Raw genomic sequence first — 22,566 nt, forward strand, 5'->3', positions numbered from 1 at the left:
AAGTGGGGGTGCTGAGATGGGGAAGCAGATCACTTGAATCCAGTACCCATGCTTCTAACCACAGTGCTCTCCCACTTGTTACTATTTTCCCGTTATTTTTAGATGAGGAAAGACTCAGAGGCCAAGAGAATTGTTGGAAGTCCCAGCTGGGGAAGCAGCAGAGCTGCGTGTGGAACCCAGGTTTCTCACCCCAGCTACTGTATGGTGCCACAGGCTGATTCCGTGGATAAGCCACTGGGCGAGAGAACAAATGTGGGGGCCCTATCCCCACTGAGATGGGGGATTGAGGACAGACCCTGTCTTCTATTTCTTACCCCTCCCCCTGAAAGATGTTTGGCCTACCCCCAAAGCCTTAGTGAGTCAGGCCCGGAGTGATGGGTGTGGTGCTGCCCGGAGTTTCCTTCCTTTGCCTGAGGCTGTGCCAAAGAAGTGGGCTGTCAGAAGCAGAGAAGGAGCCTCTACCCAGATAGCAGCCCAGGGTCCATTGACTAAGTGGGGCTTGGAGGTTGTAGTGGAACGTGCTGGGGTCTTGCCCTAGGTCTTGGGGCCCTCAGGTGGAGGCCCAACCCTTGGATGAGGGAGAGGTTCCAAAAGGAGGTCACGAACGGGAAAATCTGGAGGGCAGCATGAGGGTTTGTTCTACTGTTGATGAGGTGTAACCAGAGGGAATCCGCTTCGGTAAGCATCCATTTCCACCTCTAGGATGTGAGGAAGCAGGATCAGAGTTGAGAACGCGTAATGACTAATAATGCCTTAAACTTAAAGAACGCTTTACAGTTTTTGAAACACTTTCACAAACCTCAGCTCATTTAATCCTCAGAACAGTCGAGAGGCGATCAAGGGAGGGTGCTACTAATTGTCTATTTCCGGGCTGGGAAAACTGTCGGCGACAGGTAGTTACCCCTTTGAAGCCTAGTGAGGGCCCTTAGAAGGAGGACGCCGCCCTTGAACGCTCTTCTTGCAGAAGGTGAGGCGCCGACGCGGGGCAGCGGCTAGGGGGCGCTGAGGTTCCACTAGACTCATTGGCGTTAGGACCCAGCGGAAGCCTTACTGCCGACCCGCGAAGAGACTCGGATTAGCCGGGCCGGCCTCCTTCCAGCTCACCTGTCTGTCTTCGCACAGCGCAACCAATTGGTGACCTCCACATCCACAGACGTCGTCACTCCTCGCCCGCATAGCTCCTAGGCCATCCCGTCGAACTCCGAGTCGCAGTTGTCCTCGGAGTTGCCTGATCGGAAGAGCCCGAGGGCTCGGCAGTAATGTCGGGGCAGTGGCTCTTTCGGCCATCAGGAACGAAGGCACGGTCCCAGGGCGCGTGTCCTTTCCTTGGGAACGGTTTTTGGGTCTCGAAGCTTTTCCTTCTAGGAGGCTCTGAGCTGGCAGCTCTGGCGGTGGCTGCTGGGGCCTACTGAGCGGCGGTCGCATGCAGCTCCTATGAGGCCCCTGTCGCCGGTCGGCGATGTCCGGCTGGAGCTGTCGCCGCCGCCGCCGCCGCTGCCGCTGCCGGCTGTGAGCGGGTCTCCGGTCGGGTCGTCCGGGCGTCTCATGGCCGCTAGCAGCTCCCTGCTGCCCGACCGGCTGCGCCTGCCGCTCTGCTTCCTTGGCGTCTTTGTCTGCTATTTCTACTATGGGATCCTGCAGGAAAAGATGTGAGCAGATCCCGGGGCGGGAGCGCAGACTTGCCTACCCCACCCCCCCCGCCCGCGTGGCCCCGTTTGCGGGCCTCTGGCCCCTGACCCGGGTGTTCCCTCTTTCCCGCCCTCCCAGCCCCCCGACGACTTTGCAGCTGCGGCTGAGCCTGCTCAGATTTTGGTCTCCGGATTCTCGGGACCTGGTTATTTTTCTTCTTTGTTTTTCTCTCTGTTGGTTCTAAGGGCTTGGGTTTTACATGCTGAGAAGTCTACGCCCCACACAGGTTTCCTTGCTTACTAGCTCCTCTTTGCTACTTCCAGATGTTTGCAGACAGCTGGTTCTTTTGCCCTCGGCCTTGCATGTGTTGCCCACCTCCCCTCATCTGCTGCTTGGGGTACCCCGTTTTACTGTCCAATTTTCCACGTTTCCTCTAGCTCCATCCTTTACGGATATTCTTTCCCTAGGCTACCGTATCAGCAGGCTGGGATGTCTGGCTTCTAGATCCAATAAAATCAGCCCCTTTTGTGAATAAGGCCAGTGAACCTTACATCCAGGGAAGCAAGATCATTTTAAAGCTTTCAGTAACTCTAGACATACTAGATGACACTGAGTGAAATATACTAATTCTTCTTCTTCTTCTTCTTCTTCTTTTTTTTTTTTTTTTCTCATAATTTCATTCTTAGAACAAGAGGAAAGTTTGGGGAGGGAGCCAAGCAGGAGACGTTCACTTTTGCCTTAACTTTGGTCTTCATTCAGTGTGTGATCAATGCTGTGTTTGCCAAGATCTGTGAGTACCTATCTCGTAATCTAGTAATCCCTATCCACCTTTAAGGTTTAACTTTCAACACTCCCACCTTCTTTAGTGCTTTCAAAGTCTCTCTGTTCAGTCTTCAGAACTAATGGCTTTGGAATGGGGTGAAATCCTATTTCCTTAAATTAGACCCAACTTCTGAGTCAGAAATGTGCAGAGAATGGGTATTCTGTGTGCCAGATCCACATTGAGAACAGTTAATTTTTTTTTCTTTCTTCCTCTTTGATTTTCCTTTATGTGTCTGCTTCAAACATGTTTTGAGCTGCTCTTTGTTCCCTAGGGGCTTCAGCAGAGCTAACTCGTCCCTTGAACGGAATGAGCCCCCATTCCTGCTCTGCATGTGGTCTTGTGTTAGGTATGGGTGAGATTGGAGAGTTGAATAACCTTCAGAGATTTCCCAGTCTAAGAAGACAGAAATACTTTGTGCTTCTCGTCTTCTTTGACACATTTCCTTTCACTTGGCTTCAGCTTTGGCTCAGTGACCCATCCTGGGCCCACCAGGTTTCTCTTATACGTTTTTTGTCTCTTCCCAGTGATCCAGTTTTTTGACACTGCCAGGGTGGATCGCACTCGGAGCTGGCTCTATGCTGCCTGTTCTGTCTCCTATCTGGGTGCCATGGTCTCCAGCAACTCGGCACTGCAGTTTGTCAACTATCCGACTCAGGTGAAACCTCAGGGTGTGATGAGGGTTGGATCAGAAGTTGTTTGAAAAGAACTAAGAATTCTTCGCTCAGGTCTGTGACTTAAATGAAAGAGATTGTGTTGGGAGAATTTCAGAGGCCAAAGAGCCACAGATCTGAGGTCTAGTGGCGGTGGGTTGGCCATGATAGGCTGTGGTTTCTGGTGCAGACCCCACATGACTTTTCTTAACAGAGTGCCTAGCACAGTGCCTGGCACATCCCAGAGGCTCACGTACTATTTGCTGAATTTCATTTCAGGTCCTTGGTAAATCCTGCAAGCCAATCCCAGGTAAGCAGAAGCAGATGGTCTCCCTCTATCTACCATCGTCATTCTTCCTCTAGTAGGCTCTCTGCTCGTCTGCTAGAGTTGTGTGTCCCTTCCGACTGTCATCCCATCACAGCTATCTCCAAAGCCAGCCCTCCATCCCTTACCCCTGCCATCCTGTCCTCTGTATCACCTCTGGTGGTGTTGGGTATACATGGGCTGAAAGCTAGAGGCTGACCAAGTCAGCTTCACATGCCAGTTATTTTGGTGTCCTGTGTGCTTACATTGTCATTAGAGTTAGGTCCCATTTTGATCATCAGTTTCTTTCTTTCAACCTCTCACTCATCCACTATTCCCACTCTTTCCCTTGTTCCTTCTTGGATCGTTTACCTTTGTTCTCTGCCTTTTCCCTGCCTTCTGCCCTTTGTTCTCCCCATTGCTCAACCCTGTCTATCCAGGTGCCAGCCGTGTGCCTTCCTCATAGCTTCTGTAGGCCTGCCTTCTCAGACATTCTTTTCTCACAGGAGTCTCCTAAGAGGACAGTGTTGGGCTCATCAGTGCCTGTGGGTATCCAAATTTTCCACTGTCTCTTCCCTGTAGTCATGCTCCTTGGAGTTACGCTCTTGAAGAAGAAGTACCCAATGGCCAAGTACCTGTGTGTGTTGCTAATTGTGGCTGGAGTGGCCCTTTTCATGTACAAACCCAAGAAAGTAGTTGGGATGGAAGAACACACAGTTGGCTACGGAGAACTGCTTCTGGTATGTGATCCTGGTGGGAAAGGCAGCCTTTTCCAGTAATCACAACCAAGGAGCATCCCACCTGGGCATCCAAAAGGCCGGTTATGTGTCAAGAGGGAGATTGCGATGTTCCTTGCCCCTCATTTCGGGTCTTTGTCTCTTGCTGCGTGGCCCCCGCTCTGCTAAGGCCACAGCGGGAAGGCTGAAATCTTGAACAACATCTCAGCTCTCCTGAGGGGTAACTCTGAGGCCTGCATTTAAGTGCTGGTGTGAGGCCAGAGAGACCTGAGAGCAAATAGGGAAGGAATGGCATGTTTCTCACTGTGGCTTTCTGAGAAACCTGGAAGCCAGAGTTTAAAAATAACACTGGAGTAGCTCTTGCTTGCTGTGTATTAGGTATTGTTCCCAGTGGTTTACCTATTAGTCAGTTAATTTACTTATTTTAAAAGATTTTATTTATTTATTTGGCAGAGAGAGACACAGTGAGAGAGGGAACACAAGCAGGGGGAAGTGGGAGGGGGAGAAGCAGGCTTCCCGCAGAACAAGGAGCCCTATGCAGGGCTCGATCCTAGGACCCCAGGATCATGACCTGAGCCAAAGGCAGACACTTAACGACTGAGCCACCCGAGGCACCCCTAGTTGGTTAATTTTTATAACAGTAACCTTATAGCGTATGTAGTATTAGCTCCATTTTCCATATGAAGACACAGACAGAGGTTAAGTCACTTGCCATGGTTACACGGCTGTGAAGTGGCAGAAGTAGCGGCTCACTTTGCCCAGGCTTCTAATCCCGGGCAGTAGGAGCAGAGAATCTAGTCCGGAGCACTCCTCCAGGCCAGGAGGCTACCAGGCCGGTACCAGGTGTCTGTTCTCTACTCTCACGGGGAAAAATACGTGGCTCAGCACATGTTCCAGGCTTCGTGGCACTGCCTCCCATCCCACTCTGATTATATTTACTCTGTGGCTCAGATAGTTCTAGTGCCTGGGCGGGGCAGCAGGCAGCCAGCACGATCTCTCCTGACCGAATGGTAGCTTTGTGAGGAGTCTCAGAAAAGTGAGAGTCCTGTGTCCTGGGTTAGGGAGGGGCCCCGGTGGCCTTCTCACTGCAGGGGGCACCCTCTCTTTTCCAGTTATTATCTCTGACCCTGGATGGACTGACGGGCGTTTCCCAGGACCACATGCGAGCTCATTACCAAACAGGCTCCAACCACATGATGCTGAACATCAACCTTTGGTCGACATTGCTGCTGGGAGCCGGTAAGGAGCGGCTCTGCTGTTCTTTCCACACGTCACCAGAGGGCAGACTGTCACCCTCCAACGGATCCCTAGCTCAGACTCCGGTTGCAAACTTTGCCCAGGCCAAAGGCCTGTCTCGACCCCAAGATGCCCTTCTGTCCAAGCCCCTGGAAAAACCTTCCTGGAGAAACGTTCCCTGGCAGGCTCTGCTTGCTACTCATGACTGGCACGATCATAGGCAGACCTGTGACATTTTCCCTGGGAGGACATGTGGTAGCAGGTCACAGGGGTGCCTTAGGAACTCGTCTTCTGAGAGAGATGAGATACTGGTATTTGGCGTATACTGACTGTACTTTGAATACGAATGCATGTGCTTTTAAATCAGTGCTTCCTAACCTCTTTTCAAATCTGGGCGCGTGTAGGAAGTATTTTTTGTACAGCACAGTGGGGTTAATGGAGGAGGCTGCTGATGGCTGGAAGTGGCCAGCACTTGGGGCTGCCTTGAGCTGGGGATGTGTGGGTCAGTGTCTTCCCAATGTCTGAGGATCTCTGCTTCCAGTGATTTTGGCAGAAGTAGCTAATCGACTCACAAGCGTCTCTGGGAAGAGTCTGCGGTTAATTTCTCTCATCAGGAAACTAGGAGCAGGATGCCTAGTGTGAACTCAGTCCCTGCATTTGTCCACACCTCATTCTGTGGGGTCCTTTCCCAGGCTGTACAGACATGGGTGCCAACACAGGCTCCGTGCTCCATTCATCCTTTACCATTTCTCCCCAGGAATCCTGTTCACTGGGGAGCTCTGGGAGTTCTTGAGCTTTGCCGAAAGATACCCTACCATCATCTATAACATCCTACTCTTTGGCCTGACCAGTGCTCTAGGTCAGGTGAGTACCTCAAGACCGGGTATACCGCCTGGCTTCCCTGAGAAAGACCGACCCGGGAAGACGGCGGCAAGACTAGCCCTGATGTACTGCCACAGATTTTGACCTTGGGGCAGAGCCCCACGAGCCGGCCTGATCCCGCTTTCTTGGTCTTTCTAGAGCTTCATCTTCATGACAGTTGTGTATTTTGGCCCCCTGACCTGCTCCATCATCACCACAACTCGAAAGTTCTTCACCATCTTGGCCTCTGTGATCCTCTTCGCCAACCCTATCAGCCCCCTGCAGTGGGTGGGCACCATACTCGTGTTCTTGGGTAAGTTCCCTGCGAAGCTCACATCTCTGGGCACATGGAGCAGCAGTCACAGAGCTTGCTTTTTCCTTTTTTGTTTTATTTAAGTTTTGTTTTTTTTTGGTGAGGGGAGCGAGAGGGAGCGGGGAGGAGCAGAGGGAGAGAGAATCCCAAGCAGCCTCCTCGCTCAGTATGGAACCCAACTTGGGGTTCAATCTCAGGACTTTGAGATCATGACCTGAATCAAAATCAAGAGTCAGATGCTTAACCGACTGAGCCACCCAGGTGCCCTGCGACAGAACTTTAGATATTTTTTTTCCTGAATTATGTATTTATGAAATTGATTTATTTCATTTTATTTTATTTGTTATTATTATTTTTAAAGGTTTTATTTATTTATTTGATAGAGAGAGATCACAAGTAGGCAGAGAGGCAGGCAGAGAGAGAGAGGAGGAAGCAGCCTCCCTGCCAAGCAGAGAGCCCATTCGGGGCTTGATCCCAGGACTCTGGGATCAGGACCTGAGCTGAAGGCAGAGGCTTTAACCCACTGAGCTACCCAGGCACCCCTGATTTAGTTATTTTAGAGAAGATGTTTTTTAAAAAGGAGAGGAAGCAAAAAAAAAAAAAAAAAAAAGGCATTGCTCCCAATCCACCCTCCCTCTTTTTTTTTTTTTTTTTTCTCTCTAATCCACCCTTCCTAATGAGCATTTCATTTTAATGATCTTCCTCCAGCAACTCGGGTTTCCTCAGACACTGAGCAGATAAAATTGTTGTACTTACTCCCCACCAATCTGTGTTGCTATGGATGAGATGAGAGAACTAGCTAAGAAGTACTGACATTTTTTAAGTTTTACTGTATTTTATTGTATATATGTAATTATATATGTAACTTTATATATATACATACATATATATATATAAATACATATGTGATTATCTATATTTTGGTGATTTTTTTCATTTGATGCCTTACTTTTTCTCTGAGGGGGTTCTATAAAACCAGTGTTTGGAGTTAGTTTTATTTAAAGCCCCAATTTTGGAGAACCAAGCTGACCTTCCCCTCCCCCCATGCTACTCTCAAAATCATTGGTAGGTTTCATTTCTTGTCATAAAGCTAAGCCCATCTTCTCCCTTTTCATAGGTCTCGGTCTCGATGCCAAGTTTGGGAAAGGAGCCAAGAAGACATCCCACTAGGAAGAGAGAGACTACCTCCACTTCGAGAATATTTAAGTTATTATCTCAAATACGGACATCTCTTGGGCAAATGGACATAATAAGGATAAAGGACTGGGTTCCAGTCTGCTTTTGGTTTTTGTGGGGTTTTTTGTTTTGTTTTGTTTTTTAAGAAAAGGAAGCAAAATCACATATTCTGAAAAAAGCACTTGGATTTTAATAAGACAGAGTTGGCAGTTTCTGTTTTGGATGACCTGGAGCACAGCCTAACTCGAGGGGAGGAGGGGGAGGAAGAGGCAGAGCCTGGTGCTCTTTGCCCAAACTCCCGCTGGGGTGCAGGAAACCTGGCTGGGTGGCTCACTCCCCTGGGAGCTCGAGCCGTTGCATGGAGGACCTTGAATAGATTTGCAGTTGGCCTTGTGGCCTCTGTTCCCGCAGGTGAGCGTCTGAATCTGCCAGGACAGGTGGTTGGCTGTTAGAGCCAGAGAATGTCAAAATCACTTTATCTCTTCAAGCTCTGGTGGGCAAATATTTCCTTAAGAACTCCCGATACAGTCTTTCCTCAGGAAACCTCCCTTGAGGTTGGGGGCGGGGGTGGAAATGAGCCCAGAGCCTCAGAGTCTGCTGTGTTTCCCATTTCCCCACGGCCTCCTCTTCAGCCAGAGCTCCAGCGCTCCACCGGAGTGAAGACCCCATATATATATCATGAACAGCTTGGGAAGGTCAATTCCCTCCATCCTGTCTCCCGAATCTGTTCTCAGTCCACCTGGTCTCCTCCTGGGGAGGCTGGATTAATCCTATTCCCCTGTTCCCTTCGGCTGCTAGAGCGTTGCAGTCCTCTGCTGTCGTGGCCCTGCCAGCGTGTCCCCATGCCAACTTGTGCCTGTTGAAAGGGATGCTGGCGGAAGGCTTGGTGGCTGGGTGCTGGCACAGAGCCCCCGTCAAGTTTCCTGGGTGGCAATGGGGGGAGAAGGCGGAGCATGGAGTGGAGCCACCTGCCCACGGCCATCTTCAGAGCTGGAAATCACAATCCTCCACGGACCAAACTTTACACATGAAAGTGCATTTCCACCAGCTGCAACTTTCTCTCCATCTGTTCCTCAGCCCCAGCCCTGTGGCTCTCCAGCTGGGAGCCCAGCCTCCTTCCTGAGCGGCTGCCTCGCCACCCCTCCCCAGCCTTTCAAGCCAGCCTCACTTGAGCTCCTGTCGCTCTCTAGGGGTGCTGGTGTCTCTGCAGTTCTGCCCCCAAAGGCCCCCCTCTCATTCTGAGCTCCTTGAGAGAAGAGGTTTTAAGTACATCTGGCTGAACTTCCTTCTCCACCCCCTTTCCCCTCTCTGGGTTTTTTGGGTTTTTTGGTTTTTTTTTTTTTTTTTTTGGTTTTTTTTTCATCCCAAAGCTTGCATCAATTAGCCCCTTCCCTTCTGGATTGTTAGTTCTTCCAAGCTGTCTTCTGTGGCTTAGATGGGTGGTCAGAGCGTGTGGCCAGTGCCAGGGACCTACAGGTCGGCTGTCCCAACTATCAGACCAATTCCTTCCACCTCCAGTCTCTGCCCTTCCCAACTAGCTGTCTCACAGACGCTTCATGATAGGCACGAAGAGCAAGACAGAATCTTCCAGAGCCGAGCGTGGCTCACACCTGCTACTAGAGCAAGTGCATCCTACCTACCATGTGCCAAGAGCCCGCTGCTGGTCTATCTACTCAGCACCCATCTAACCCATCACTCCTGTGTGCTGCGCACTATGAACTTGTTAAGAGTTCAAAGTGGAGTAGGACCAGGGCTTACCCTCTGGGGAGGTTCACAGTCTCGTAGAGAGACAGGTAAATAAACCATTGCATCTCAGACGCGCAGAGCTAACAAGTGTCTGGGCAAGGCGAGGCTTGAGCTGCAGCGTGTGGGAAGATGAAAGGTGGAGGAAGCAGAGCCAAGTGGGAAATGGGGTTTTCAACTGCCCGGCCTCTCTGCTTGCTCCTGCCTTCAGTCAGGTCGAGTGGGAGCAGTGACTGTGCCCTAAGGCTGTCGTTCAGCCCAAAGGGGAACAGGTGACAGCGTGGCGTGAGCTGTCGCTGAGCTCGGTGACGTGCTTACCTACGGGATCTCAGGAGCCCAGCGTGCCAGATTTGACCAGAGTCAGCAGCGCTCTGTCAGGGCATAAGGGCTGATAAATGAAATACCAGGCAAGTTCCAACAAAAGTGTTGATCGCTAACCCTGAGTGGCCTGATGCCTCAGGTTTGTCAAGATCAAAAGACTTTTCATCTGTAGTTAATTCTCAGCTATGTGTAGAAGGGGGTGGGGTGGGGAGCCAGCGCACCAGTTTCCCCAAACACTGTATTTTTAGTTTGGAGTGTACTATACCTGATGCCTATTTTGGTCAAACCTTAAGGTTAGTCTCCTCAGTTTTTGGTGCTCAAGCTTATGGAAAAGTGGTCTGTCCATCTCATGTGAGGGCAGTGACCCACCAATGTGATTTGGGGTGAAAACGGGGCGGGGGGGGAAGCTCTTACAGAATTAAACATTAAAAGAAAGAAAGAGTATGTTGTTTTTAAAGGGACAGAAATTAAACATTCCCTGTGGACCATCTTTCAGACGAGGCTTTTAAGAACAGATGATGTGTTTTTCCACAGCCCTGTGACACCCTTGCAAAGAGGACCAAGCAAGCCCCTCTGTTCCTTAGAGAAATGGAAAACAGGTTAGGGAAGTCTGGCTGACCTGCGGTAGGTCCCTGGGTATGTGCTTACGAGATGAACTAGAACACAAGATTCCCTGAGTCCTAGTGGCATCTTGGACCTGTGCCCTCAGAGGGGGAGAGGCAGAGCTCCTCAGGAGGCCTATTGCCTGTGCTGTCTGATCCCTCTTGTCAGTGGAACAGTTTGCACATTTTATGAGTGGTGGTGCTGGTCACTTTCTCCAGATGCCGCGGCAGAGAAATTATCCTGGGTCTCTGCGGGATCATTCAACTCTTCCCACTGAAAACACACCAGCTGTCTTCAGGAGCCACAATCTCACATATTTATTGAACTCCTTTCCCAGAGAGCTCTTTAGTTCCTGAGAATTTGTCCTAGCAACCCTCCTGGGGAGAGCTTAGGCCAGGATAAGTCTCCCCGCATTTGGGATAGGGAGCCTGAAACCCGCCGGAGTGCATCAGCCAGAAGTCCCATGGCTGTGGGAAGGCAGGGCCCGAAAGTGAGTCTTCACTTCCCACATGTCCGAGGTCAGAGAGCTAAGCCACTGGTTCCCAGTTGTTTGGATTTCCTGGTCCAGTAGAATTTCCAAATAATATGGGGTGGGGGTTGGTTTTCTACTTTTTTTTTTTTTTAAGTAAGGACATTAAAACAAAAAATATCACCAATATGGCTTACAACAAGCCATTTAACTCTAAAAATTTTAGGAAGCGTTCCAAGATAAGGACCCTTCTTCCAAAGAAATTATAGTTGGAAATCATACCATGGTGTAGATGAAATAATTTTTTAGTTACAGAAAATGTTCAACATAAAATACTCTTCTATGATAATACATTGTAGGATATATCCTTATGATTTTTCACACAATACAACGTGGTCAGTTTGGGGGCTGTACTCCACAATGCAGTCCACTGACCCTGGAACGTCACACAAACATGCTGACAAAGATGGAAGCAACCCGCAACCAGATTTTACATCATTTAGAACATTCGGAGAGTCTGAAAACAACAACCCCCTGACCTGGGCCACTTCCGCCTTCCTCTATAGGGTTAGGAGGAGAGCAGACTGTGGGGATCAGAGAACTTTCCAGTAACTGCTGTAGGAGGGAAACTTGGAGGCTTGGAACACTCTGTTCCAATATCTGCTCCCAAAATGTCCCGGCCATGGCTTTGATCACCCAGCTCAGAGCTCAGAATTAACTCTGGAAGGTTTTCACCTACTGATTAAAGGCAATTTCTGACAGACATAGTCCTTAGAACCAGCAGCCTATGCCTGCCATGGCAAGAAGGGTGGGAAGGGGAACAAAGAGGGTCTTGGACTAGGGAGTGATTTCATTCAGTGCCTTCCGCTTGGCTGAGGCATGAGTCCACAAGGGCTGGTGGGTTTTCTGTCCAAATAGGCCTGATTCTCTGTTCTTTCTGGGAGAAGCGGAAGAGGAAAGAGGTTCACGGCATTTACGAAGGGGAGGGACTGAATGTTTCTTGCTGCCCACTTCTGTGTCTTGTCATGGTATGTGGGTGGCCAGAGCTAGCAGAACCACCACGTTTCCGTTTAGGTTCTGACTGGACACCATTTCCTCCTACTCAGGGTCTAGAACTGCCACATCAAGACCACAGCCCTAGAAGGAATGTGTCACTTTTATGTGAAGGCTTGGAATTTTAAGAAATTAAAATTTTAAATTTTAAAATTCCCTGAAATTTTAAGAAAAAGTGTGCATGAAAAAATAAGAGTGTCTGTGTGTGCATAATGGTACAAGTGCTCATACATACGTCAAGCTGGTCGGTTCATTTTTCTATGAAGAGTCCACAGCTCTCCAGATTCTCAAAGGGGTTCATACACAGTATCCACCATCATCCTGGGGCTCATTTAATCCAAAGCCATTTCCCAAATACAACGGTGTAACTGGGCACCACTACAAAATGTGAGAAAGCACCATCTCCAGCTGTGCTTAGAGGAGGGGTGGGGGTGAGGTTGCAGAGCTAGAGTGATCCATTCAAGGTCATTTCTGGTTTTCTCCTGGCCCCTCCACACACTTTATCTGGGACTGTCCCATTCAGCAAATAAAAACACAGGATGCCCAGCTAAGAGTGAATTGCAGATAAACAACACATTTTATTTTTTAGTATAAGTATGTCTCATCTAATACTTGTGACATACTTATATTCTTTTTTTAAAAGATTATTTATTTATTTATTTGACAGATGGAGATCACAAGTAGGCAGAGAGGCAGGCAGAGAGAGAGAGAGGAAGGGAAGCAGGCTCCCTGCTGAGCAGAGAGCCCGATGTGGGGCTCTATCCCAGGACCCTGGGATCATGACCTGAGCTGAAGGTAGAGGCTTTAACCCACTGAGCCACTCAGGTGCCCCTGACATACTTAAATTCTTATATTACAAATTATATGTGCAATATTTGAGGCACACTTCTATGTGTTGTGTATCTGAAATTCAAGTTTAGCCAGTGTTGCATATTTATCTGACAAGCCTGTGGCATTAGTCATTATTACACATGTTCTCACCGGCCTTTCTTTTCCCTTGCCATCACCCCTTGCCATCCTGCGCGGAGAGCCGGCAGGTACTTTTTTGCTCAGGGCCAAACGTCGTAGAATTCCCCTTTTGGCCCCGGGGAGGTGCAAGCCTAGACCTCGTCGGCAGGGGGCACCATTTTCTTAAAATAGATCCCAAGTGGCGCTTCCGGGGCCTGGGAAAGAGAAAGTGGGGCATTGACTGGAATTCTATTTGCTGCTCCTGCCTTCCCTCCCGAGCTCCCTTCTCTCCCCACCTCACACCTTGCCAGACTTATCTCTGAAACAAGATCTGCTCCTGTTACTTCACTCCTTAAATCTCTTCGAAGGGTCCATGGTTACCATCAGAGCGCGGCATGAAAAGGGCTTCGGGATCCCACTAGACTCTGTTTTTCCCTGCTTCAACTCCTGCTGCTTCTACCCTCCGTGATCCCACCCACCTCACACTTCCAGCATCCCCATTCACCGCGAACTATTTGCAGTTTCCCTGTACACTATTTACTGCCATGCCTTTGTGCCCACAGTTCCCTCTGCTCGGAATTCCCTTTCCCACCTGGTGCTTCCAGCGTCTCCATTCATTCAACACGTCGCACCAGCATGTTCCGAGACAAGCCGGGTACCAGGCACTCAGCGTCGCACGGAGATACTGTGCACGAGGCGGCCAACTACGGCCCCTCCGTTGGGTACCATAGATGGGGGTGGGGAGGGGAAGAACAATCAGCAAGTTATCAAATCAACATGACACTTAAAATTGGTTCTGGTGTGGGGCGCCTGGGTGGCTCAGTGGAAAATAAATAAATAAAATCTTTAAAAAAAAAATTGGTTCTGGGGTTAACCAATTTGACCCCTTCCAGCAGAGTTGATGGTTGCCTCCTCTGGTCCTCCAACAGCTTTTCATTTAAAGGGTCCCGAATTCTACCACCTGTGCACAATTGTTTCAGGAAGCCTGAACGAATGAAGCCAGCCAGTTGGAGCTAATAGGAAAGGGCTAGGGCACAGAGGTGGAGGGGTGTGGCTGTGACTAACTGAGACTCTGCGTTCTGTCCAAAGGCGACAGTGGCTTACCACCTCTTCCCGATTGTTGCCAAATCTGTCATTTCAAAAAAAGAAAAAAAAATGGAAATACCGATTTTTACGTGAACTCTCCCAATTTTTAAAATTCTTTGACCCCTAAACTAAACACTCCGATAGGGTCGATTTGGCCCAGGGCCACTAGTTCACCCCCTACCCTATGGCAACACTATGTTACTGCCTTGCCCCTGATTAATATTTATGGATATTTTTCTCCCCTGGGGACCAAGTCCTTGTGTCTTTCTCCCCTAACACAGTGACTGGCTCACGGTAGGTGCCACACGTCAATCAATGCTAGTGGAAGGACCTAAGGGAGGGAGGGAGGAGGGACACAAATGGGCGAACAACAGGTTGTTGATGGGAAGTTCTTATTACTTCTGCTCTGGGCATGGGACAGATGGACCAAGGAAGCCTGAGACAGTTTATTGCCGAGAGTGCCTGTGTGTGAGAGTGTGTTCCCATGCTAGCAGGTGTGACAGCTGGAAAATGTGTCTAAGAACCATCAGCTCCTTTCTTGGTGGGCTCCCAAGCCCTCCCTCCCCATTCTTGGCGGATGGGAGGGAGGAGAAGAAGGCAGGGCTCGCGGTGGACTCCTGGCTTCCTTCCAGGACCTGTAGTCGCTGGCACAAAGATCAGAAAGAGCTTATATAGGCTTTTGGTACCAACTGATACATCCTCAGGGGAAGGTGTCTGGCAGCTGCTGCCACCCACCGCCTCCCCGCTAGAGCGCCCACTGCATTGCAAGCAGTTGCGGGGGGGGGGGGCGCTTGAGCAGAGCGAGATAATCAAAATGACCCTTTGCCGGGCATTGGGGAGTCAAAACATGCGAGTTAAAGAGAAGGATGGCGGGGGTGGGGGGGCACTTAGACTCCCCATCACAGCCCCTCAGAAACAGAGCAGGAGTTTGACCCCTGGATCAGTCTGCTGATTTCCACGAATGGCATGCTGTCCCTTTTTTTTTTTTTTCATCAAGAGAGGAGTCTGCCTTGTGCCCACACAGAGCATCTCATATGCATTCTTACTGCCCCGATGAATAAGAACGTACCTTTGGAAGATAGACATCTGAGGCTTAGAAAGTACATTTTGTCTAATTTTCAGGAGACGTGACTAGATCATTTGGGAATCAGAGCCTCCATCTTGGCCCTGAAAGCTTTTGTGAGGTCTGGAAAATGCCATTTTCTGGATCTGAGAGTGGCGAGTGTGTCTGGGCAGGCTGAAGTACATAGGATTCACTCTGGAAGCTGGACTAGGGAAATTTCTGCCCCACGACTCTCTTTCTGGTGAGAGGTCTCTTGAAAGCCAGAGCCACCTCTAGCTCCCGGGCAGGGCACTTCTTGTTCCCTACCAGCACTTGGTCAGCCAGAAGCTTTGAAGCAAGACTTCCAGGAAGCAATGTCTCCCACAGGCGGTGCTGACTCAGCCCAGACTCCAAGCTTTAAGTCTGGTCCCCGTCCCAGAGAAGCCAGAGGCGCAGAGGAGGCTGTGCTCCTGGGCTGTGTTCCAGCAGCCGGGAAAGGGGGGAAGGGGGGCACAGACCCTGGATCGCTTAGGCTTTTGCTAAGGGAAAGGGGAAGGGGACTCAACAGTGGCCAGACTCCTCTGGGTTCCAGCACCCTTTAATGAAATCTAGTTTTTCCATGTTTCCGGAGGGAGGGATGGTGACTAATTCAGTAATTTGCATTTGGGAATAAGAACAACCTTTGATATGTTCCCCTGGCTCTCATTTCTAATCTCCTGTGGGGGTCAAGGCAGTGTGACTGACCATCTCTCTGACTCTCCAACATCCTCTTCCCCAGACTACTCTACTTGGGTTAAAGGGAGATTCATGCACCCTCTCTCCTGCCCTTTTTCATGAACTACCTGATTCCTTCCACCTCTGCTTCCCTCCTCCCTGCCCTCCCTCTCTGGATCCTTTGCTGTCATTTTCCTCTGTCCCTACTCTTACCTTCTCTCTCTCTTTCTCTCTTTCTGTCTGTCTCTCTCTCTTTCTCTCCCTGCGGTTCTGATGGCAAATCCTTTCCCTGGCACAGACCCTCTACTTGCTCGCCAGCACTGCTGGGTTACTTTCCTCATTCTGTAGCCTCTATCCAATTATCTCTCTGGCCAGGCTCGTGGGGAGCCCTCTCCTCCAGCCGCCCTGCTGCTGGCAGTGCTGTCACCCACGATTCATTTCCATTTGGGGATGGGGGTGGAAAACTGCTTGGAATGAACTGGGAGACGTTTGGCAATCCGTCCTGCCTTCTACTCCAAGGGCCCCAGAAGAGAATCTTCGGGAAGAGGACACCATTTCCCAGAGCATTAAGGGCTGCAGGATCTAGTTTTAACGAACGTGGGATCCACATTCATTAGAGTCAGTTAGCCAGCCCTTAAAAGCAAGGGCCCATCGACAGGGAAGACGGGAGGCCTTTGCCACAGAAAACGAAGCCGTGACTCAAAGGCGTCACATAGATGCTTCCTTGCTCATCCACGTTCCTGAGTTTAATGTCTTTGGCTTGGGAATTAACTTTGAGACTTTTCCAACTTAGATTAAAAATAGAGCTCATAAATGCCATCACAGGCACTTTCCGATAAGGTGGCCTTTTAAGGGAAGGCTGGGCTCCCAAGCAGAGGGTGTGAGTCAAAGAGCCTCTGAGTGGGTACTCAGAGTGCCTGAGGCCAGCCTGCTGACCGGCCTGTGGCCAAACAGTAGAGGCCGGAAGAGGAAGCTGCTGGAGCCTTCTGTTCCTGAAACGTCAGGAACCAAGGTCCTTAGAGGAATGTTTATATCACTCATTCTTCTGTTTATGCTTCCCACAAGCTTTTACTTGAATACCTACTACGTGCTAGAAACACAGCTTGGTGCTAGAAATGAGATAGAGGGAAAAAAAAGAACTCCCACCACCATGGAGCTTTCCACCTAGTGAGGGACACAGATGGGGCCTGGATGAGAATGACTTAGGGGGAAAGTGCAGGGAGGGGAACAGCGGGGAGCCCCAGCTCTGGGTTGAGGGGGGGGTCTTACTTGCACAGTTGCCTGGAGGAACAGATGGATAAAATCAAAGCCTGGAGAAGCAGCAGAGAATTGGCCAGGCGAAGGTGGGGGTGGGGGCAGGGAAAGGTGTGGGGAAGACTATTCTGGTAAGAAGTAATAGCCCAAGCAAAAAGAGAGAACTTGGTTTACTCGCGGGAATTGAAAGTACCTCTGTGTGTGATGGTAATCGGTATTGCTAAGCAGGGTGGGAGGGTAGGAGAGCCCCCTGGAGACAAAGGCGTGGTCCCTGGTAAAGAGCCTTTCGCCCTGTTAAGGAGTTTGGACTTTATCCTGAGGGTCATGGGCACCCATGGAAGGGTTGCCCGCAAAGAAGTAAGTCCATTGGATTGGCACTTAAGGAAGCTGACTCTGGCTGCAGAGCAGAGAATGAACTGGAAGGGGAAGATCAGACGCTGGGAGGCCAGTGAGGAGGTGGCCATCGTTCAGGGAAGAATTGGGGAAGTGTCCGTGAAGACGGAAGGAAGGAGGCAGAGCCGGGCCATAATTGAGGGATGGAATTGTCAGAACATGGAGGTGTGTCCGAAGTGGGCTGGAGGAATTGGGGGTCGTTCCCAGTTCCCAGACTCAGCTGCTTGGTGGGACAGAGAAACCTGGAAGAGAAGCACATTTTAGATCTGCTCTGAGGTGCCTGGGTGACATCCACCTGAGGCTATCTATGTGAGTCAACCAGGCTGGTTGGGTGTGTCAAGTGGGAGGCTCAAGAAAGATCTGGCTCAAGATGGATTTGGAATATTCTTTAGCAGATGGGTGGTCGTGGAGCCATGAAAGTGAATGATTGATCTCGAGGCAAGTGAGGGCAGTGTGAGGAGGAGAGGAACCGAATAGAATCCAAGGAAAATGGATATAAAAAGGATGGCCAAAAGCAGAGCCCCAAAGGAGACTGAGAAAGAGCAGCTAGAGAAGCAGAAGAAAACCAGGACAAAGGGTGATCCTTCTCCTGCCAAGAGTGCCCTGATGTCCCTTCAGGAATTCATTCCTCCATGTTCTGGGCCCTGGGGTTTGAGTCCTAGAGGAAAGAGGCTTGCTGGCTCTGTCTAACCCTTCTGCCCCACTTCCCACAGCGCCCCCCATTCCCCCACTTGCTCTCTGTCTCTGGCTACTAATTTCCTTTGAGTTTTGCAGTCTCCATGCTCCCCCTGGCCTGAGGATCTCCATGTCTCTGGGGTGTTTTCTTTCCTCATTCTCCTTCTCCACACTGACCTTCTAGGTAGGCTTCCAACCTCTACTCAAGTCTTCCCTCACATTCCAGACAAGACCAGGGCTCTCTGTCATTCATTCGTTCCCTCCTTCGTTTGTTCAGTGTGTATGAAGTGCCGGCTGTCCACGTGTCCGCACGGTGCCCAATGCTGGGACATTCTGGAGAGCGGAACAGACTGCTATGGAACTGACAGTTGATTAAGCGAGACCGATAACAAACCAGTAAATACTCAAAAAATTAAAAACTGTTGTTAGTAATGTGAGGGAAGTAAACAGAGTACCATGATCAAAGATAATGGAAGGTCCTTGTCTGGGATAGCATAGATGGTCAGAGGAGGCTTTTTGCGGATGTGAAATTAAACTGAGACCTGAAAGAAGGAGCCATGTGAGAAGCCAGGGTGGAAGTGTTCCATGCAGAGGGAACAGTAACCGAAAACATCTATGGAGGGAACGGTCTTGATGGGCTTTACCGGTTCCAAGAATTGACACATGGCTGGCATGGCTGAAGACAAGGAAAAAGGGACACGAGATGTGGTTGAACCCAAGACTCTTGTAGGCAGGGACTACAAAGTTTGGATTTTATTCTTGGTGCCATGAGAAGCATTCAAAGGTTTTGAGCAGGAGTGCAGCATAATCTGACTTAAGTTTTAATTAGGTTGTCCAGGTTGCTGAGTGAAGAATGGATGGAGAGACAAGACAAATACTAGGGACACTATTTAGAATCCCCTCACTGTGTTTCAGGCAAAAGAGCATGGTGGCTAGGACTTAAATGGAACTGGGAAGATCAAAAGAAGTGGATGGATTCAAGGGATACTTTGAAACGAGAGCTTCTGGGAACTTCTGATGGCTCAGATGTGAGGTGTCAGGGGGGAAAAGGAGTTGAAGGATGATGCCTGATTCCTGGCTTGACTGAGTGGAAAGAGAATCAGGCTGGCTTGACTTGACCTTTCCCAGCCTCACTGGTCCCTCTACCCCCTTCCTTGAAGCCCCTGTAGCAAATCTTCAGAAGCTCAGAGCTTGAGAAGCAAGGGCCATTCGAAAACCACTGGGTTGACGAATCTTTATGGTTCCTTCCAGTTTGGATTTCTTTAAATTCTAAACTGAAAACCCTATCTGGATGAGGGAATTATTTCTATTTCTTTCGATTTCTCCTGTAGTTACCTTTCTAAAGCTCTGTACCCAGGGAACATTCAGTAAGTGCTAGTTGACTGTTCATTGTAGCACAGACCTTCTATAATTGAATTTTAGATTAAATCCTTTTTTTTAAAAAATAGGATTCTAACATAGAGTAAACTTCCAGTTGAAATCAATTCACCTTGATAAAGGAGAGCCATGGCAAGAATAATCTAAAATTATAAAATCCAAAGTAATTTCTACTTGAGTTGAGGCAGAGGAAAAAAATGTGTTTTTGCTAACCTAATAATCTACATTTAGGTATATGTTATTTTAGGGCAAATGTCAACAGGTGGTGGATCAATTCCATTCAGAATAGGACCAAAAAAACCCCATTGAAAATAATTCATAACAGTATATAATCTCCATTTGCTAATACATTCTTTGTTGAAAATGACTATCGTCCCTCTAAAACTTATTTGGAAGCGATGACTTCAAGGTATTTTTAGACCCAGTTAAAGATGCACAGACAACTGTGTTGCCAGTCCAAGGCAAAAATCAGAGGAACGCTAGGACTCAAAGTTGCCATTTCCTCTCTGCTCTTTCCCACAGCTGCTTCTTTGCCTGGTGCTCCACTCCTCAGACATCATGTTTGCCAGCCATTTTTCTGGGTTAAAAACAAACTCAGAACTTCAATTGATCTGCAAGCACATGGGTCAAATCCTCAGATAACCACACCATTATAATTCTTTCGTGTTATTAAAGAAGGAAGTAAAGTATCCTAATGCCTTTCGAATGCCAAGCCCTTATGAACAAACATCACGTCATTTGATGCCACTTATTAACCTACGATGGATGCCCCCACGTCGCAGATAAGGTGGGAGAACTGATCTCCGGCATCTGCTCTTCGAGCCCTCTGCTGTGGATAACATCAGGAAGAAAGAGTGCTAAACATTTCACCATGGGTACTGTAGCAGCATGGCGGTCAGGGCCCAGGACGTTGACCAAGACAGGTCAACTGGGTGCTGCTGCCTGCGTTTGGGGTTTGCAGCACAAGGCACAAAGATGGAAGAAGTTTAGACATCTTTTGCCTCAGTAGCAGTGGAAGCCACGTGTCCGGCGGTGGCACTCTGTGGCAGTGTCCAGCCATGGGACCTCCCGGCCACAGTGTCCTGCTGAAGAAGGCTGGTCTTCCTCCATGAACCTCTGATTCTCAGCCAGATTTCAGAATCTGATTCTTGAGGTCCTGTCAGTTCTGGAGGCCAGAGGTATTTCTTCAGTAAATTCCAGTTTGGGTTGAGAGAGCTAGAAGCTGGTGTGGTTCTCGCGACCAGAGAGCCTGACCCATCTGTGAGGAAACAGACTCCAAGTCTTGTTCATGGACCCCAGCTAGCAAGTGGCCATGTTCTGGCTGAGAAGCTTGTGCAGTTTCTTTGATTTCCTGCTTCCCAAAGAATTTGAACAAATTCGAGAAAAGGAGGGAGCATGGTGTACAGATGAGGGCAGGGCTTGGAGACTAGCAGCTCTATGAACACTTACCCCTAAACCCACATTCAGTAACACACTCTAAATAAGCGGGTTCTCCTCTGTGCCAGGGACTCTGCTAAGTTCAAATATCATCTCAGTTGACCCACACAACAATATGATAGGGTGGACATTATTTTCTCCATTGTTCAGGTGGGAAAACTGAGGCTCGCAGAGGTTTTGTCCAAGTTTATATTATAATAAGTGTTCGTGTTGAACTTGGGTCTCCTGACAAAGAAGCTGGAATTCATTCATTAAGCCATAGCTACCTCACTATGAAATTTAATCAATCGATCGATAGTTCTCCACTGCCAATTTTCCATTAATCCCTTTGTGGCCTCCGCACCACCTCGTCAACGCGATCCTGTTGGCATGCTTCCTTGCATATGGTTTTACAATTGTGTTCCAGAGTATGTCACCTGTCTCTGTTCTTTTAGACTGAGAACCTCCAGAGCACAGGACCAGGCCTCCCCAGTGAGAATATTCCTTCCTGCATAGACATCTCTGATGTCCCTGCAGGGCTCCACCATGGCAGGCCTGGGGCTGAGGTTCATTGCCTGGCCAACTGAGAGAGAGGAGAGGACCGTATCTTGCTACGTGCTTACAACTGGATGGGAGCCTGGACTCCTCTTCGGTTCAGCCCTGCCTGCCTCCACCTCCCCTATAGCTTCAAGGGAAATCACGCCTTTGCTTACTAGACTATACAGTGGAGTCGAAGATCTTCATTAGCAGCATAAAGACCAGATGTCTTGAGGTCTTTTGAGACAGAGCCCTTGCCCAGACCTGGCTCACACTGGCCAATGAATACTTTGTCATTTGTGTTTTGGAATTAAGAAAACGCAGTTCGGCACGTTTCCTACCACCACAGGAGCAGTGAATTGAATTGGTGCCATTGTAAGCTTGATTGTTGTTGCATAGATAAAACCCTCATTAAGTCCCTCAAGAGAAAAAAAGAATTTTATTTTGAAGGGTGGGGGCCTTCTTACTTGTCGGCAGTTACAACAACAAAACAGTAAATGGAGGAAATAATGAAGTAACCACACTTTCCCCCCCAAACCTTGCGAAGAGGCTGGGTGAGTTTTTAATTAGTGCTTCATTTTCAATAAATCCGTATCTGTACGTGGCGCTGATGCTTTCCTGGATAAGGGAAAGATAATAATGAGAATCCTATTTTTCAGTCCCACACTAAAGGGATGCCTCGTATATTTAATCATGCTGTAGAAATCCTGGCAGCTTTCTCTGAGCCCAGCCTCTGCTCTAATTACATTTCTAGATTTTAGTAAATTGAAAGGGAAAATGTAGGAACAAAATAATTAAAACCGAAGAGGAAGTGCATATTAAAAAGGAGAAGCTGTTTAAAATTCTTCCATACAGTGTTTCCAAGGACATCTACAGGCATTTAATCAGATCCACACCAAATCAAAGCCCTTTGTACAGAGGCTGGTGGATCACATCTCGGGTGGGCGGGATGGTCCCCAAAGCAGAACGGGAGCCTCATTGCACCGGGCTACAGATGGGGTAGGACTCATGTCCTTCCAGATCTCTGGAGGTTCAGGGCCGGCGTGGACAAGCTGCTAGCACAGACTCACTAGCCCTGAGGAGTCCCTTCCCAGGTGCCAGGCAGAATCTGACTACACCAGATTGATTAGCCCCAAGTGTGAGGTGGCTAAACTATGCTGTTCCTGCCTCCAGTTTCCTTTTTCTGCACCCCTTCCCCTCGTCTAT

At 49.0% G+C, this 22,566-nt stretch overlaps 1 protein-coding gene across 1 annotated transcript; it reads left to right on the plus strand.

The window, feature by feature from the left end:
* Window positions 1-1,427: 1,427 nt before the first annotated feature.
* SLC35B1 (solute carrier family 35 member B1) lies at window positions 1,428-7,927 on the plus strand. Its single transcript, XM_032872145.1, has 9 exons — window positions 1,428-1,649; window positions 2,316-2,419; window positions 2,977-3,107; window positions 3,382-3,412; window positions 3,989-4,146; window positions 5,256-5,382; window positions 6,137-6,243; window positions 6,400-6,553; window positions 7,671-7,927. Exons 1-9 carry the CDS (start codon window positions 1,435-1,437, stop codon window positions 7,721-7,723), a joined length of 1,080 nt encoding a protein of 359 aa, XP_032728036.1. The 5' UTR covers window positions 1,428-1,434; the 3' UTR covers window positions 7,724-7,927.
* The last annotated feature ends 14,639 nt before the right edge of the window (window positions 7,928-22,566 follow it).

The sequence above is a fragment of the Lontra canadensis genome, unplaced genomic scaffold, assembly GCF_010015895.1.
Source record: "Lontra canadensis isolate GAN:19392208 unplaced genomic scaffold, GSC_riverotter_1.0 scaffold43, whole genome shotgun sequence".
NCBI lineage: Eukaryota > Metazoa > Chordata > Mammalia > Carnivora > Mustelidae > Lontra > Lontra canadensis.